This window comes from Stylophora pistillata, chromosome 8, assembly GCF_964205215.1.
Source record: "Stylophora pistillata chromosome 8, jaStyPist1.2, whole genome shotgun sequence".
NCBI lineage: Eukaryota > Metazoa > Cnidaria > Anthozoa > Scleractinia > Pocilloporidae > Stylophora > Stylophora pistillata.
The window spans coordinates 23,269,485-23,286,273 of record NC_142526.1 but is presented as its reverse complement, the minus strand read 5'-3'; the positions used below and the strand labels follow the sequence as shown (position 1 = coordinate 23,286,273).

The following is a 16,789-nucleotide window of genomic DNA, read 5'->3' as shown; positions in this document are numbered from 1 at the left end:
GAGAGTTTCTATTGGTCAGGCATCTCAAAATTAATGGAATGCTACTGAACTTTGTGAAGGTCAGTTCCACAATAAGTCTTAACCAGTTCCACAATAAGTCTTAACCAAGAAGTCTGTCGGTTTCCTTAACTCGTCACCTCCACTACCTTTATTTTTTACTCCATATTTGTATGTCTTAGAGGAGAATAAATTATAAATTTCTTGAAGAACAACTGGCGCGTAGGAAAAAAAAGGACAAGACAAGGCAAATCAAAGCGACGTGTGAGGTCTTCTGTTTATTGAATTGTGTGATGTTCTGATGAATCGTGCAGTTCTGTGTTCCCACGACTGTACTGATTAATTTTTTCCCCCGCCTGTGTCTGACTTACTATTTACTTGCGATTGATCTTGACAGCTTTTTTCGACTGATCACCTTTTCGTCCTTGGCACCTGCTGATAGTTTCTCTGCACTTGACAACAACTGACCCTTCTCTCGCATTTGCTATTGAACTGAAATGGAACAGTTATTGTACATTTTGGTATTATAACTGATTCCTCTAATGAATCGTATCTGCTGAAAAATGGCTCGGCAAGGGTAAAAAAGTAAGAGAGGAAAAGTATTTTCAGATAAGTAGAAAAAGAAATGTCGTCCCTCAGCGACTGTCTTCGTTGGGCTGGCGCAAAAAGTGATCTTTATAGCATTACGTGATCAAATATGCTCCTTACTGTCCCAGCTGAAACTGGAGAATTTGTGTTTGTTGATGCGGCAAATTGTTCACTTCCCGGGACAGATAATGTCCCCAAACATATAACAGTCTAAATTTCCGTACCAAACGGAGGTTAGTTTTTATACCGTTAATGTAGCCTCGTGGAATAACATTTTGCTTTTTGTAAAGTATGAAGAAGGAAAGGAAAAGCTTCACTTTCATAAAAATTTTTGTTTACATTTCTTGTCCTTCTGTTTCTACTTTGGTGAACAGAATTACAAGACTGTAAACTTTTTTCCGGACAAGGAAAATAACAGACAGTTTCAATTAAAACAATCCGCAAAACGTTGACATAAAAAAGATGTCTAAAATTCTCGATTTTCACATATATCTGAAAGGTGCCATAACGCTTATTGTAATTGCAGGACTCTAACAACGGTTAAAAAAAATTGTTTTCGCTTACAAAAGCTAATCCCAGAATGGCAGCCGCCACGGCTTTTCTGAGGTTTTTATAAACAGAAATACAAGACGGTAATCAATTAAAGCACGACGTAAGAAAAACGCAGTATCAATTGAACAATCTAGATTCGTTGACACAAAAATATGACTGGAATACTTGGTTATCACAAATAACTGAAAGGTTTCATAACGCTCATCGCAATTAAGGCACCATAGAAAATGGTAGAAACAATTTTTTTAAATACTCAGGGCTTTTGTTTCACACAACAAGAGCTGGGAAAAGTCTCTGCTTTGCACTTTGATAACAATCCCAACTAGAAGACGTTAAAAGTCGTGTAAACCTAGTGCAATGTCTTAAACAGTATTTTCAATACAATTTTTGACAATTTTCATTTGAATTGTTTCCATCAGAAGTACAATAGATTGCGGGAGTATATGCAAATAACCTTTATCCAAGAGCACCTTATGAATTAACTAAAACATAACGGTAAACAATTGGCTGACAGATTTTATAAGGATCGTCGCAGGTAAAAATAAAATTTAACTCATAACTTGGTATACTTGGTATTGTAATGAATGATAATCGATATCACCCTAGCTGTGTGTCAGAAACGTGCGTAAATAAGCCGCTCTTTGAGTGCACTTCCTCCAAACAGAACTTGCGTAAATTTACTGACACAAGATTATTGTTGACTTTGAGTTGGGGGTGAGCCTTTCGTTATACATACGTTCTTTAATAGAAACAGTCAACGAGAGATTTAAAACGGGTGGATGCTTATTTATTTGGACCAAGAGAAGACTTCAGTCGCAAGCCAAGGTTTCGATGTTTCCACGGGAGCTTCTCATTACATATTTTACTCGATTAGGGAGACCAAAATGTGCAATGGCAGTGTCAACTGTATTGAGGAAGAAACCATTATTCAGGCGGATACCTGCATCCGTTTTTCCGCTTTTCAGGTTGAACAGGTACCAAAACAGTTCGTTGTGCTTATCTGTGTAATCAACAGTCTGTTACTGATAACCACAGCAGTAGGGAATACCTTGGTAATCTATGTAATATTGAAAAAGGCTTCACTTCGCTCTCCTTCGATTATTTTGCTGTGTGCTCTCGCCACAACTGACCTGACCGTTGCTCTGGTTGTCCAGCCTATGTCCCTTGCGATGCTTCTCCTGGTGTACTCAGGGAAATATAACTGTGATTTCGAGAAAATTCAGGGGACCGCAACCTATACAGCTTGCGGTGCTTCCCTACTAACTCTTACAGCCATTAATTTGGACAGATTATTAGCAATCCGTTATCACCTGCGATACACCAGCGTGGTAACTGTTCCACGAGTTATGTACGTAACTACTGTAAACTGGTTGTTAAGTGGATTTATTGCAAGCCTTACACTTTGGGAACCGAAAAAAGTTTCCCGACTAATCGTTAACCTGACTCTTGGCATTTGTCTCGGCGTGTCTACGTTTGTCCATCTACAAATTTATCGTGTGGTTCGCCACCACCAACGACAAATTCAAATACAGGCAGAAACCGTACAAGCTGGAAATTGTTTGAACATCACACGTTTCAAAAAGTCAGCTGCCAACGCTTTCGTGATCCATTACTTTCTCCTTTTCTGCTATACCCCAATATTTGTTGTAATGTCCATGACAAGTAGATATGAACATAATTCCGATTTTGCTTCTTGGAATGAGTACTACAGTCCAATAGCATGGAATGCTACCACAACTCTATTGTTCATGAATTCATCCTTAAACCCTTTGATCTATTGTTGGCGCTTTCGGGAATTGCGACATGCTGTAGAAGGGACTATTAAGGAGATTTTCTGCAAAAACTGATTTCGCATCAGAAAAGAACGGAGCAGACTGACTCTTCAAAGATTTGCTTTTAATCAATCTTTTTTTTTTTAATGAACTGTGAAACTTAGGATAAAAATTTAGTCACTGCCCGGTATTGTCGAGAGCAACAGGGGTTTCAAAAACAGCCATTTACCAGCAATCTACCGCTGCCCATAAGATTTCCTACCACCATCTGTTATGCCTGCAAGCCGGCTCTCGTGTTTAGGTTTCGCCCTTTTCCGGGGACAGCCGCGTACAAAAGTTCTTGATAGCCATTTGTTTAGTTACGAAGAAATCACTCGGCTCGTGAAACCAAGTCTGGTTCAATATCTGCCAGCAAGAGTTACATCAACTGACCTTATACAAAAATGCCCGTCCCTTAAGTTTGACTCTATGGAGCAATGTTTCATTAAAGGTGCGAAAGAAATCCGCGGTCGTGTTGAGTCTGTTTAAAATAATCAGTGTAACGATGTCAAAAGAGTGGACGAATCTTTGTTGTTGTCATTGTTGACAATTTCTTTCAATGGAAAACAGACTTGAAGAGAGATAGTGTGGTAGTAAATTCAGATTGTGAGCCCACGACCTTCAAAGAAGAGCTGTTTCAACTAAGTTATTGCTTATGTCTAACATACTTTTTGCGGTTCATAAAAGCAGACGTAGCAGAAATGAGCAGTACCTTGTAAAAATTCAAGGCTTCACTGCGGGCAACATTTTAGAACTTTTCAGATAAATTGGTCGTTATATGGCCTTTCAACACAAAAAGTTGCCATTGCACAGAAGGTCGTAGTTACTCATCGGGGTGAATATCCAAGAAACGAGGTATTATTTAAGTCACATTTTACCGAACACTACTATGATAATCATTGTACTTACGTTACTCTCCGTAACTAGTTTTAAGCTAAAATATTATTGTCCATGTGCATTTTTGTAGCTATAGCTAGGGTTTGATCTTCGAAGATTTTAATGATAGTTATTATAATTCTTTCTTTTCATCATACTGTAACTCCGCTGTTAATCTTTAATTCACCAAAACTCATCCAGTTCCCTGTCATTTTCAGCTGCTTATTTATCCTATTTCCAGGTGCTGAAAACCCCTTATTATCATAATAATAATTAGTTATCATTTTTAACCAATAAATTGTCAAAATTTAATATCGGATACAATAAAGTTGTTGTTGTTGTTGTTGTTATCGTTTGTAACACATTTTCGAAATGCGCGATTCACAGCAGTTAAAAAACCAGCCGCTCACAACGAAGCAAGTTAAGCGAACACGTGACCAGTCCATCCTGTGGCCTAAAGAATAGTACCAGTATACAGTCAAATGGTCAGACAAACGATAAAAATTAGTTTTTTGAGCTGGTGTTGTTTAAAGTTGTGGCCAGTTAATTATTAGGCTAAGCATAGGTCTATGGGGCCAAAATTGTCATCAAAGATGCTACCGTGATACTTCTTGACTTCAGTATTATCGATAGTTGATCGTGCTGCAGACCTCTGTACTTTGCGGAAAGATTCTTGAAAGGGCATAATGATTTATCGGATTCTTTGAAGTCATCTGGGGCTGTGACTTTCCGAAAGGATCTTTACAGAACAACACGAAAGCTTTGCGAAACCTGTGAAAAGAAGTAGACTTTAGTTAAGATTTATTGTTTGTAAATCATACATTGAATGCTCTGTAACGACACTAAAACGTCATTCGACACATTGCAAGAGAGTAAATAATTTCTGAAAACAGTTACTTTGTTTATAGCTGAAATCAATAAGTCACATGGGTTTTGGAAATGAAAAATGGGCAGTTTTCAAAAGGAAAAAATTCCGAAAACCATCGTCTATTTTCTCTAAGAGATTCTGAACGGTGAAAGATTCTCCCTTCACTAAATACTTATTACTTGCATAAGGCTATCAAAGACTCGAGCCTTGATTGTCTTGATATAGTATACCTACCTCTGAGTCTTAAGTGCATAGATGACAGGATTTGCCATGCCGTTCAAATGCCCGAGGAAAAAGGCAAGGAAATGAGACCATGTACCATGCATTTTCGAGATGCTGTGTAACAACATCGGTAAAACACACATTAGGAGAAACGCAATCACAGTTAAACCTATCGTCTTCGCAGTATTCACGTCGTTTTTAAAGCGCCTCCCGATCGAACAAAACGTAGAGATACGTTTGTCGTGTTTGTACACAGAGTGCCAAATGGACGCACCCGTGTAGAGCATAATCGTGAGCGGAACAAGGTGTCCAGGAATGATGAAAAGCCTTCCGAAATTTTCGAAATAGTGTTTCCTGTATGCCAGAACAGGGGCGTCTCCAATATCAATATCCAATCCCAAAACAAACATTCCGTAGGTATAGGCAGCGGCAAGAATCCATACGATCAACACAGCTACCTTCGCCTTGTTCACGGACTTCCATGAATAATACCAAATGCTTTGAACGATGGCTCCGAAGCGATCCATTGTCATCGCAGTAAGATTAAATACTGTGAGGTACATGAACAGCACGTACCATGTCACGATGAACCACGATGTCGCACGTCCATTAAGATAAGGAACCTTACAGGTGTACCACATGATCATGAGAGGCATGTTGGTCACAGTGTTGAGGATATCAATGACAGCCAAGTTTGCGATCAAAATATTCGTTACTGTTCGAAGAGTCTTAAACCTGATGAGTAAAACACATATTGCACTGTTCCCCACCAGGGATCCCGCCATAACAAGGGCAATCATCACGATTTGCGAGATCTTTACCGCATCAAAACAAGAACTCGTGTCTGTGTGGACTGACCCTTGCATTGCCACGCCAACTCACGGGAAACCAGTCCAGGTGAAGTAGTCCTTATCTACAACTTTTTCAAAGACGAAAATGACATCTGGTTAGCGGCAAGTCTTTTTCTTTTGACCCCGTTTGTCGCTTCATAAGAACGAGTGGCCCCATCAATAATTATCTCTTTTTCCTCCCGCATTTAAGAATTTATTTTATATAAACTTTAACGAAACTTAAGCAGGTGTGGAGTAAGGATAGGAGTGAAGCTTAAGATTCACTGGTTGAATTGAGCGTTCTCGATTTTTTTGCTTGTTCTGTTTGGTGTGCTTCCGACAGGTGCAGGTGCATCCCTATCTCAAGATGTAATTCTATCCGGAATACTTTCTGATATCAAGCAGTAACCCGGATTCTTTAGGCGGCACTTTGGTGGCACTATTCTTTGAAAAGATTATGCATTTTCATAAATATCCTCAAATATCAATCTGTGGCCATGGAACAAAACCTTAAAAAATATTGGGCGTACCGGAGGCGATGCATAGACACAATTTACCCTAAATGTTCTCGCATATCTTACTTCAGCCCCCCTAGTGCAAAGAAAATATAATTTAAAAAGATACGCACACCTAGTCATCTCTATGTAAACAAGCTACTTTCTATTTCATCGACTCACTGTCCATCTACATTTCTTCAGAAATCGCATGGAAAAGACATACAGAAAATGTTTTGAACCGTATATGATTCCCTTTGATCTCACCTTACACGAGCTGTCTACCGGCTCAGCGAGAATTGAGCTTTGTTACCACGTACAACTATTTATGCAAAATTTCGTCAGTTGATTTCTTATTCTCGTTTGTCTCGGCTTTAGCGTTTATTTCCCTGACGCTTTCGACGACGCAGGTGCACAAACCGAGTAAGATACAGGTTCTAATTGTTCTTCGGTTTTGCTTTTCTCTTCTTAAACTTACTTCGTAATGTGTTATCTAAATATCTATCCGCTGAATCGCACAACACTCATAGAGGTTTCTCGAACAATCTCTTTTGATATGAGATTAACCCTGATGAGTATTCAATAACGAATCTTTAGTTTCTATCGCAGTGTCTACGATCTTGATCGAAATTTCCTTGTAGACCATTAACGCGCGGTAAACAGCGTACGCTTGGCATTTGCCAAATTACTGTTAGTGCCTTTTACTAGCTCACGGATGCAGCTGTAAAATATACTGTTTATGGTCCAAATCAAAGTTTCAAGGGGGAAGGGAAAGGGATGGTTTATAAGGAATAAACATCAGGATGCTTTTCTATCGCTTTTGCGTAAATTTTTCCTAACTTGGTCCCTAATAATGACCAGTAAAACCACAGAATACTGGCTAAAATAGATGAAATGTTTAAAATGGATTTGCATTAAATCAAACTAAACTTGCAATTAAACAAGGCGAACGAGTGAATCATGAATCATCTCACTTGCAGCTTGTGTCGGCTCCGTGGTGATAAACAGTATTTGACCAACAAATTCGACACCACCATAAGTAGCTGAGGAACACAAAACGAATTGGGCGAAGTATAGAGATAATAGCCTTATACTGCGTAATTGTGTCCACAGCAGTCCTGTGGGTCTTTACGAGCAGAACTGAAAGATCAAGGCGGAAGCAGCTCTGGTATTATGATTGCGAAACAAGGTATTAGAGCAAATACAATGAACCTAATTTTAAAACTAAACCTTAGAACGTGATGCCCTTTAAAGCTAATTAACATTGGACAATTCTAATACATGAAAGGAAAAATTGGTTCCTTTTCAATAAAACTAAGAAAAGTCTTTTTCGCAGTTTAGCAAGCTGGAAATTACAAAAAATGACATTTAACTGGGATCTGCTCCTTGACTTCGCAAAATTCAATGGAGTGTTTTTTTTCTTCAGTTTCCATAATTTATGTTATTAGCAAAAAACTTTAATTTTGCATGTTGTTACTCAACAATTCAGTAAAACGAATGGTATCCCAAGAAAGCTGTCTCTATTCTATATTTTCTTCACCGCGTTTCTTCATTTATTTAATACTCCATGCAATTTCGTTAACCTGCATATAACACAGATTCGAGTACCCAATATCGCTCTACTTTGTCATTTATGACGCTAAACAAAAAAAGATGAAACAAGCATTACACCTGCTCACTACAAATAAGACGAATTTATCGATTCCTGCAGCTATTTTCAATTTCGAATATCTCACATATTTTAAAATTATTTTCGTGTATGTCTCTTTTACTGCGATGACGGAGAGTTATCTTTGTAATCGAAAACAAAACGAATGTTGCGTGTGATTCCTACTTGTTCATAGAGGATCTATGACAAATTAACTTGATATATATGTAGGAAGTTTCAGTGACGTTTCGTAATGACGATATTGGCGTGATAAAGCTGTGTTGCCAAAATTAGCACTGTAAATCGAAAAAAATATGAATATCAGATCTTTGAAGGGGTAATTTACTTTTTCTACTTGTGTTACTCCTTTGTTAATATCCGGCTCGTAGCTCTTAAGGTAAATAATTAAAATCTTGGAGCGAAAAAAAGCGTCGTTTGGGCCAGAAGTATCCCTCAACGGTTAAAGTACATAGCCGTGAGATGCAAGGACACCCTAAAAAAAAGGCATGCTTGCTGTGAGCAACTAAACGATATTTTTCACAATCGTTTATTGCAAAGAAGCGGCAATCGTAAGTTAACTTGGGGTTTGTGAACAAAACGAAATTAAAGGTTACATAGACGTACTTAAAAAATTATGTTTGGTTTGATTCAAAATTTTATAGAATTTCCTTTATCACCCAAGTAAGGCTTGTCCCTTTAGTTTACCAAGCTTGAATCACTGAGTCGCAGAGTAATTTCAAGCAAAGTTCCCGAACGAAAAGAGGTGCCATAGAATAACTGGGTATAAATAAAGATTATTCATTGCTACAGCCATGACTTCAGTCACTTTACATAACGTGCTCGTTGAGAGCAGAGGTGCAGCCATCAGTACGCTACAATGACTCATTTTTCGGGACAGAGCTGGGTAAACAACAGACTTTGGGCTCCACTTTTAATTTTTTATTCCTTTGAATATTTCAATTGCCTCTCAAACCTTGCAAATGTAAGTTATCTGTTTCCCTTTAATTGGTGTCGTAATCTCTCAAAGAACAGACAGCATATTGTCCTGGGTAATAGAAAAAGGCTTTGCCTTTGAGGAGATGACCAAGATCAACGACTTTGGCTTATCACCGATCGTACTCTTTCTTGGAACACACACATTGATAAGATTAGCAGTTAGAGAAACTCAGGACTTGTAGAGACCTTTCAGAGACTTTGCATTGCACCTTGGTCCAGTTCAGTAGTGTGGTCATGCTATCCTTATGCAACAATTCAAAGTTAGATAAGGTACAACGCAGGGCCACCAAATTCACCATAAAATTTGATGGTGGTAACGCACACCTTCTAAAAGGAACTACGAGGAAAAGTAACGTTACCTATTTGTGTTTTCATAAAACCTTAAGAGGTTTCATTAAAGTTGAGGTTAGAGACTAACTGAATTTTTTTCAGACAGCGGGTTAATGGGCTATGTTTATGGACGAACTTCAGTTGAAAAAGTCTGCTGGATGGCTTTGTACTTCTTATTTGACATATCATAGTTTGGATATGACCGGTTAGATTCCTTAGATTTGAGAAAAGGATCATACTGCCGGTCATTTAGTGATTTGAAAACCGCTGACCAGGCAGTCGACCGAAAAAAAGACTAAGTGTCACAAACCATGGTTCCGCTCTCTGAGCCGAGCGTAAACCAAGCGTTAGACTTGCGATCTATAAAGCTTTCCTGGATCGCTTGGCATTTCTTAGTCGATATATGATCGTCTGAACTGGATGAGTTTCTTTGACTCCTTAATGTGAGCAAAATATCCGACTGCCGGTCATTTAGAGATTTGAAAACCTTGACCGGCTGCCGGTCATTTAGCCAAAGCGTAAAAACTTCGTAAATCGTGTCTCTCGCGACAAATGTTGCATTTGAAAATTACAAGCACTTGTAACGCTTCAATACCTAGTTTCTCACAAAATCTTTCACTGAAAAAGAACCAAAACCTATGCCTATATCCAACACGAGATGAAAAAAAAATTTTTTTGGTGATTCAAAAAGAGGCGAAAACACAGATCAATCAATGAAATCTACTTACATCATCATCCATGTTGGCACATAACAACAAGGAATGAAAAATTGGAGGACGGGTGCCCAGGGAGCGAGGTCTGAAGTCTGGAGTCTGAAGTCTGAAGTATGAAGTATGAAGTCCCTTCTCGGCTTTCGTAGATCGGAGTGATTATTCTGCACCTTTTAAGTTTAAGCCAAGAAATTCAGCACAAAAATTTTCATTTTTACCGCAAGCAGAAGAAGCAAACTGATAGATTCTTAAACTTCACCAACCCATTCAGTGTGTGAGTCAACTAGTTTCTTGCCAGCCATACGTGGATACTCTTCAACAATTTTTTTTAGCAATCCATTACCTCTCAGAACGCTTTGGGTGGTTAGTGAAGTGATTGATGCTTGTACAAACATCCCGCACCAATTCAGTTTTCTGGTTTGCACTGAGGTATCCCTCCTGGATACCTAACTCTACTGTGGCAGAGAACTGTACAAAAAGTGAACAAATGCGGAATCAATTAATTTGTCGTTGGAGAACAGTAATTTTTTGTGACTAAAAAGTTTCCATAAATGTAAACAAACTGTGCATAAAAGAGAAAAAACATAAACATACCTCAATGATATCAATGATGTACTTTCACCAAACTATGTACTTATCAAGAAAGGAAATCATACTCCTAGGCACTTCAGATTTCATGAATTAATAAGGATTGCTTAAAAAACACTAAAAAAAGGAATATTTCTTACCCTCGATGGAAGCTGGAACTTTGAAAGCCATCCAAGAGGAACCCACAGGTAGAGATACTTTTTTAATAAATTAAACTGTTTGATAACATCTTATCAGTTAAGTAATTTTTAATTTACTAGATTTACACATTGGGTTTACTTTGTTTTATGCATAGTGGACGTAAATAGTTATCTGGTATATTTCAATACAAAATAGCAAAACTCACCGTTTCCGATGAGTGCTTTCCCCGACATTTCTCTTCTTTTAACGGACCAACTGGCACCTTGTGTTTCTTCCTTTGGGGTAAAATAGGAAGAAAAAATTGATAATGTACTCTTCACCATCCAGCCTTTTTCACCATCTTACCCTATAAGAACTTCCTTTCAAAATGCTCAGTTCTATCGCCTCGTCCATGATACAAAAATCCTTGGCCCACTTCTGCTTTTCATTTGGTGTCGATGTTAGTTCTAATTTTTCATCATCGCTGCTTTTTTGTGAATCGTCAATCGACGTGTAAAACGAATTCAGAACTCTCAAGTTGATTTGATGGCAAAGAGTGAGATCTGCAACGGCGCAGCCGTTGTTTGTGACGCCACAGGCGTCATCCCGCTAGGGAAGCCCGGGGGTATGTTCCCCTAGGAAATTTTGAAAAATGGAAGTAGCTAAGACGTGTTTTCCTTCATCCTGAGCAGAAATGTCATGCTTTAAAAGTATTTAGATCCCAGAATTTTCTTTTTATTAAACCAATATCAACTCTTTATTAACATTCTGACTTACAGTAAATGTATGTAGAAGTCAGATGAACATGTTATAACGTTTGCTCTACATGCCGTCAGTGTGATCACTAAATCAGATCAATATCAACTGATCTCTCTTTACATTTCTCCTTCTGTCTCATCAAGTCAAATTTAATTAACATATCGTACAGATTGTTCTACATGCTGTCAATCTGATCCCCGAGTCAGATGCTCTTTGTTATAGTTCCAGGTAGCTTTCTTGGCACTGCTTAACAGATCTACAGGTGGTTCAAATGATGACTCTTTGTTGGCAATTTTGATTGCAAGCAGAGAGGCTAGTGCACCGTGAACCTGAAGAGAAAGCCGAAAAACTGTTTTGTTTTTTCTAATAAGAGCAAAAACTCTTTCTTCACCTGCATTGGAATGTGGTAGAATAAGAACTGTTTTGGCTACGTCACTTATCCTACCAAATTTATGACTACCACTTCCTAGTTTCAATGATGACAGATATCCCCAGATCACATCCATGCGAAAACTGGATGATGATTTCTCTTCATTTTCCTCATTTGAAAGCTTTATTTGGGCTTCATCCCAGACTTTCTTAGCAATTTCTTCATTACTCAGAAGTTGACACTCCACAAACTCTTCTTGAAGCAAGTGGGTTTCCCTCGCAGTAGTTGGCAGAACTGTGGGATAATTCTTCAGAAAGAATTCTACATCCTCAACAGAGGCATTCTCTTTCTGAAAAAAGTCCACAAATAAAACTGATCTCTCTTCCTTTTATCTATGTAACCCTCATCGACAAGTTTGTAAAGCCGTCGTCTGGTTTCAAAGCCAATAAATAGCCGGCCGTCTTTCAGTTGTTGACTTTCTCCTTGAAAAAATACTTTGTCCACAGTTTTTGTAGCCTTAATCTTGTTAATCTGAACAAACTTGCCCAGAAGGCGTCGAACAAATTCATTCAACTGTCCCTAGGCAGCATTAATGCAGGGATCCTCCCTCTGCAGAAACTTGTTTGGAAAGGTGAACGTTGGCAACACTGCCTGAAAAATCAAATGGTAAAGTTCTACCATGGGGTCTGCAAACTGTTGTTTCAGGCGCTTGAATCTAGGATTACCCTCTGTGTTGGACAGGAAATAGCTCTTCAATGCTGGATACATATCCAAGTTCCATCTCACAGCTGTTTCCAGGTTTAACCAACTTGTGTTCATATGTTTGATGACTTGACGGTATTCAACATCTAGAAACTCAGCAAATTCTACCAAAAGTGATTTTCGCTTAGTGCTCTTGTCAAAGTAATAGTAACTGTCAACAAGCATGTCTTCGAGGCTAAATTTGGAGGTATCATAAAATGCCTCAGAAGCTTTTCAAACGATATTGTGTATGAAGTGGCAGGGGCAACCCATGGAGTAGCAGGACGGACTTCTTTGTTTTACTCTTGTCATGATTGAATTTCTGCTACCAAGGTTGACAATAGTATTGTCCACACCGAACCCCACATATTTGCTCCATGAAAGGCCATGAAGTGATAACAGATCATCTATTTTCTGGAAAATTGATGCTGCCGTTGCGGAGTCAGTTCCCTTGGTTGCACAGATGTCCAAAAACCGACTCTCCACTCTACCAGTGTTCGCATCAAAAATCTTTACAGTCAAAGGATTCATTTTTTCCAAGCCGGTATCGTTTGAGCCATAGTTAATAAGGAGAATGGACTACACTTCACGATATTCATCGTTTCCCTTACGAGATGTGGTGCCATTGCTCCATTAATCATACATGTGGTCTTTGTAGCTGCAGCAGAATACTTTTGTGCTATCTTTGAGTCTGGAAATAGTTTTAGGAGCATTCCACTTAGATGTTTAGAAAATGCCAGGGGAATATTATTCCCAGCCATCAGAACTGCTATTTTTACCTCAGCTCTGGTAACCTGAAACAACAATAAGATCCTTGCTTAGAGTATAAAACCAAAGGCCAAATTATTTCATATTTTACTAATGTTGCAAATATCTGTTGACAAAATTAAACTTAAAAGCAGATGTCAAAGTACGTGTGTGAAGCTTATTCCAGCCTAAAATCTTGTAGAAATAACCTAACTGCACCTCAGCATTGGGCAACAACATTTGAAGCAATGCAATTTTCCAAACACAAAGACGTAAAAATAGCATTAATACAATGTGTATTTCATTGGTAAGACTGGGTCCTTACTTTCTCTTGGATGTTGTATTCTGGCTGTCTCAGAAAGCTTGTGATCGATCGGCGGTTGTTTTGCCTGTTCCTTAGGCGAGTGCAGTGTGCCCATCGCTAGTAATATGTCGCTTAAGATCTGGTTCTCCTTGATGGGCACATGACAAAGTACGATTGCAAACATTACAGTGGAATAAAGATTTGTCTGAAGTGACAGAAGAAACAAAAGGGTACTTTACTATCCAGTCTTTTTTTAACTTGCTTTTGTATTTTGCCGCTCCCGCATATTTGGCCTTCTTCACGTCAGGAGAGTCAGAGTCCGACTCTGAACTGGGATCCGCCATTATACGGTACACGTTACCGGTTCAGCATGTGAATATATGCAATAGTCATTAAACCCACTGGCCAGAGAAACGCTGGCTCTGCACAAGAATAAAGTGTTCGAGGCGAATACAAACCAAACAAGGACTTAAATTATATCATAAAATATAGTTTATCATGAGGGAACTTCAGTAAAGGAGCAAGTACTCTCAAATGCGTGAGAAATAATAGTTTCAGCGTGAGAGGGTGAGATTGAATTTGTTTGCGTGAGTCTCACGCTCAATGCGTGAGACTTAAAAGCACTGCGAATTGCTCGTAGAACTTGATTCTTCACACTGAAATAGAAAAGTAAGACACGGACATAAAAATATCAATTAATTTTTTCGAGGAAAAGTTTAAGAATTCGCAGAGAGGAATCCTAAAATCAGAGAGTCTCGAAAGAAGTCAAATTCATCTTGTGCAAATGCAGTCTCCGTTTCGAATTGTAACAGTCTCTCTCTCTCGGTGCCAAAATGAGAACGCATGACCTTAGTTGTGAAACCGCTGAGACTCAGGGGAACCACGCATGCATCCAATTCTTAGGTAGGAAAATTAAATATCTTACCGACGAAGAACTCGCGCCAGCTCAAGGTTCAGCGTTCATCGAGGTCAATTTCTTGAATTTTAGTCGCTCTTTATTTAGGGAGTGTAGTGCCTCAGTTCTTCTACAACTTGGGCAATGCCAAGGAGATCTTCATCGTCGAAACCGTCCCTTTCTGCAAGATAAGATACGAACAAAGATAAGTGGAGGAGTCAAGTTTGTGTTCATAAAGTTGCAATAAAATGTGTTGTTAAGCAAATTGCTTTCGCTTACCTATCCTCTCTAAAGTCTCTGGAGAAAATCCATGCGACTAGAGCCAAGAAACAGTCTCCTCGCTACTGTAGTTCATTGTTGAGTCCAACGCACGTGGTCTAGCTAGGTTCGTTCGACCAATGAGATACGAAGAAGGAGCTGCGGAGACGCACTAGCAAAAGAAGGACGAATTTTGGAGGGAAATCGCTTTTGTAACAAAATTTTAATCCTTATAAAGTTCACAGTATAAAGTTGAGTAAACCAATCGATAGTTGATTGCGGTTTCCTTCGAGTTAAAGATCTACTTCTACCCTGTAAGAACGTTCGATTCGCAACACATTAACGTGATAGACTGCCACAAAGTACGTAGTTCCGAAATATGATTCGAAAGCGTCAGTAATATCTAACTTTAGATAATACCTAACCCGACAGCAGTTACAGTACTCGTGCCAAAAAGAACAGGAAGGTATAAACCCCTCCCCTCCCCCCGCTAGGGTTTTTGGATTTTAAGGATGATCTAGAAATTTTTACTCTTGGTAGGTGGTGAGTTCGTGAGGACAGACCCGAGTGGGCCGCAATCAACCCTAGAAGCATGAGAAGTGATATTCATAGGGGACCCTATCGTGAATAAAAAGCATATATACTTAAAGCTATGAAATAAGCTGCAGATTGGGAGGCTTGCTGCTGCATTGCTTGTTCTATTTGAAATATGGCTCTTTGGACAGCACATTTCACATGAAGTTGTATATCCGCGTTTTTGTTGTTGTTGTTGCTCGTATAAAATTGGCAACATTTCTCTCAAAGATCTCCCATTTAACATCTCTCCCGTGTTGCTAGCTGCTCCTTTGGCAACCTTGCTTTAAGCTGATGCTGCAGTTTCTATCCACTGACTATTTTTTATTTTTCTTTGATGCTGACTGAGCATTGTGCATTAGCATTAGCACTGTGCGCACTTGTTTCACTTCCCGTGGTGTGCTACGAACTTCATACGACATGTGATAGGAAAGAATATTCATCAGAATGATACCAGTTTGGAGAGTATTTATCACTTGCGCCTTTTCTAGTGCCTTCGTACATCTTTACTTTTCTAACTTCTCAGAAACTTGCTCACTGACACTGGATTTTATCTAACAAAAAGAAAGAAAGTCGCAAGGATTATCATTATCTATTACCTTTGAGCAAGGAAAGATCAATGCCAGGAGCCTCTGTCAACAAATCGAGGATTTCCTCATATTCAGCCTTTTATTTTTGTTTCTAGCATCTGTCTGACTTCATGCTCCATAATCTTTCTCCTTACCCTAAACATTTTAAAAGTAATCTAACAGTCACTAATTGGTAAACAATGGGACAAATTATCCTTTCACGGGGACTTTAAATATGGCGAAAAGAAAGTACAACAATTTTTATTCGAAATCACTTTCAATTCCTCAAAAATCCCATGTTTTTAAAAAAATCCTCAAAATTTCAAAAGTCTCCGGATGCTCTAAAAAATCCATAAAAAACCGGCTTTTTGTGTCTAGGCCTAGATTAAAAATACCTAATCAAATATTGTGCGACTTGGGAGTAAGCATTCATTCCTTGGTGTCGGTCTTCCTTAACTGGGCAGAATGTTTCACGCAACACAACAGTGACCAGTTTAAGGATTCAACCGCTCATAGAAACTTGTCCACTCGCTGGGAAACACGTCACCCCTATAACCTTAAAAACAAATTGAGTGTGTTTAAAAATTTTCCGAAATAATTAAGATGCATTATTTGACAAGTAAGACACTTGCGGGCATGTCAAACATCGGTGAAATAATGGCCACAAAGGTATCTTATACGGACAACTTTGTGCAATTATCAGTCGTCTTCAACGAGCTGTATCATATTGAGGACGCTTGATTAAGCATGCTGCGGAGCACAATAATGAAGATGCGCAATTCACTCTATTGTTTCATGCCCCAGTCCTCACCGTTCTGTTCGATTTTTAAACGGGTATTTTTTTTATTTTTGTTGGCTGCAATCTCTAAAGAAATCTGGTTGAATATTCTATGGTGTCTCGGGTTTTGATCTGAAAATGTGCCTATCTCAACGCTCATATAAT

General features: G+C 38.8%; 2 protein-coding genes across 3 annotated transcripts; one reads left to right on the top strand and one right to left on the bottom strand.

The window, feature by feature from the left end:
• Window positions 1-1,407: 1,407 nt before the first annotated feature.
• Window positions 1,408-2,997, top strand: LOC148725573 (melanocortin receptor 3-like). The gene has a single exon (XM_088730857.1). The coding sequence runs from the start codon at window positions 1,917-1,919 to the stop codon at window positions 2,982-2,984; it is 1,068 nt and encodes a 355-aa protein (XP_088586983.1). The 5' UTR covers window positions 1,408-1,916; the 3' UTR covers window positions 2,985-2,997.
• Window positions 2,998-3,045: 48 nt separating this feature from the next.
• On the bottom strand, window positions 3,046-10,723 carry LOC111335588 (trace amine-associated receptor 13c-like). Of its 2 annotated transcripts, XM_088730858.1 has the most exons (5): window positions 10,651-10,723; window positions 10,186-10,390; window positions 9,941-10,092; window positions 4,927-5,833; window positions 3,046-4,595 (listed from the first exon to the last, which is right to left on the bottom strand). In XM_088730858.1, exons 4-5 carry the CDS (start codon window positions 5,778-5,780, stop codon window positions 4,448-4,450), a joined length of 1,002 nt encoding a protein of 333 aa, XP_088586984.1. In that variant the 5' UTR covers window positions 5,781-5,833; window positions 9,941-10,092; window positions 10,186-10,390; window positions 10,651-10,723; the 3' UTR covers window positions 3,046-4,447. The 2 variants fall into 2 exon arrangements, with proteins under 2 accessions (XP_088586984.1, XP_088586985.1); XM_088730859.1 differs by lacking the exons at window positions 9,941-10,092; window positions 10,186-10,390; window positions 10,651-10,723 and adding an exon at window positions 7,213-8,312 and having other exon boundaries at window positions 3,047-4,595.
• Window positions 10,724-16,789: the final 6,066 nt, after the last annotated feature.

Coding starts and splice junctions, on each gene's coding strand:
- LOC148725573 (XM_088730857.1), top strand. CDS start 1,917: ATGCTTATTTATTTGGACCAAGAGAAGACTTCAGTCGCAAGCCAAGGT.
- LOC111335588 (XM_088730858.1), bottom strand. CDS start 5,780: ATGCAAGGGTCAGTCCACACAGACACGAGTTCTTGTTTTGATGCGGTA. Junction 4,596..4,926: donor TATGCACTTAAGACTCAGAG/GTAGGTATACTA, acceptor TTCTTTTCACAG/GTTTCGCAAAGCTTTCGTGT.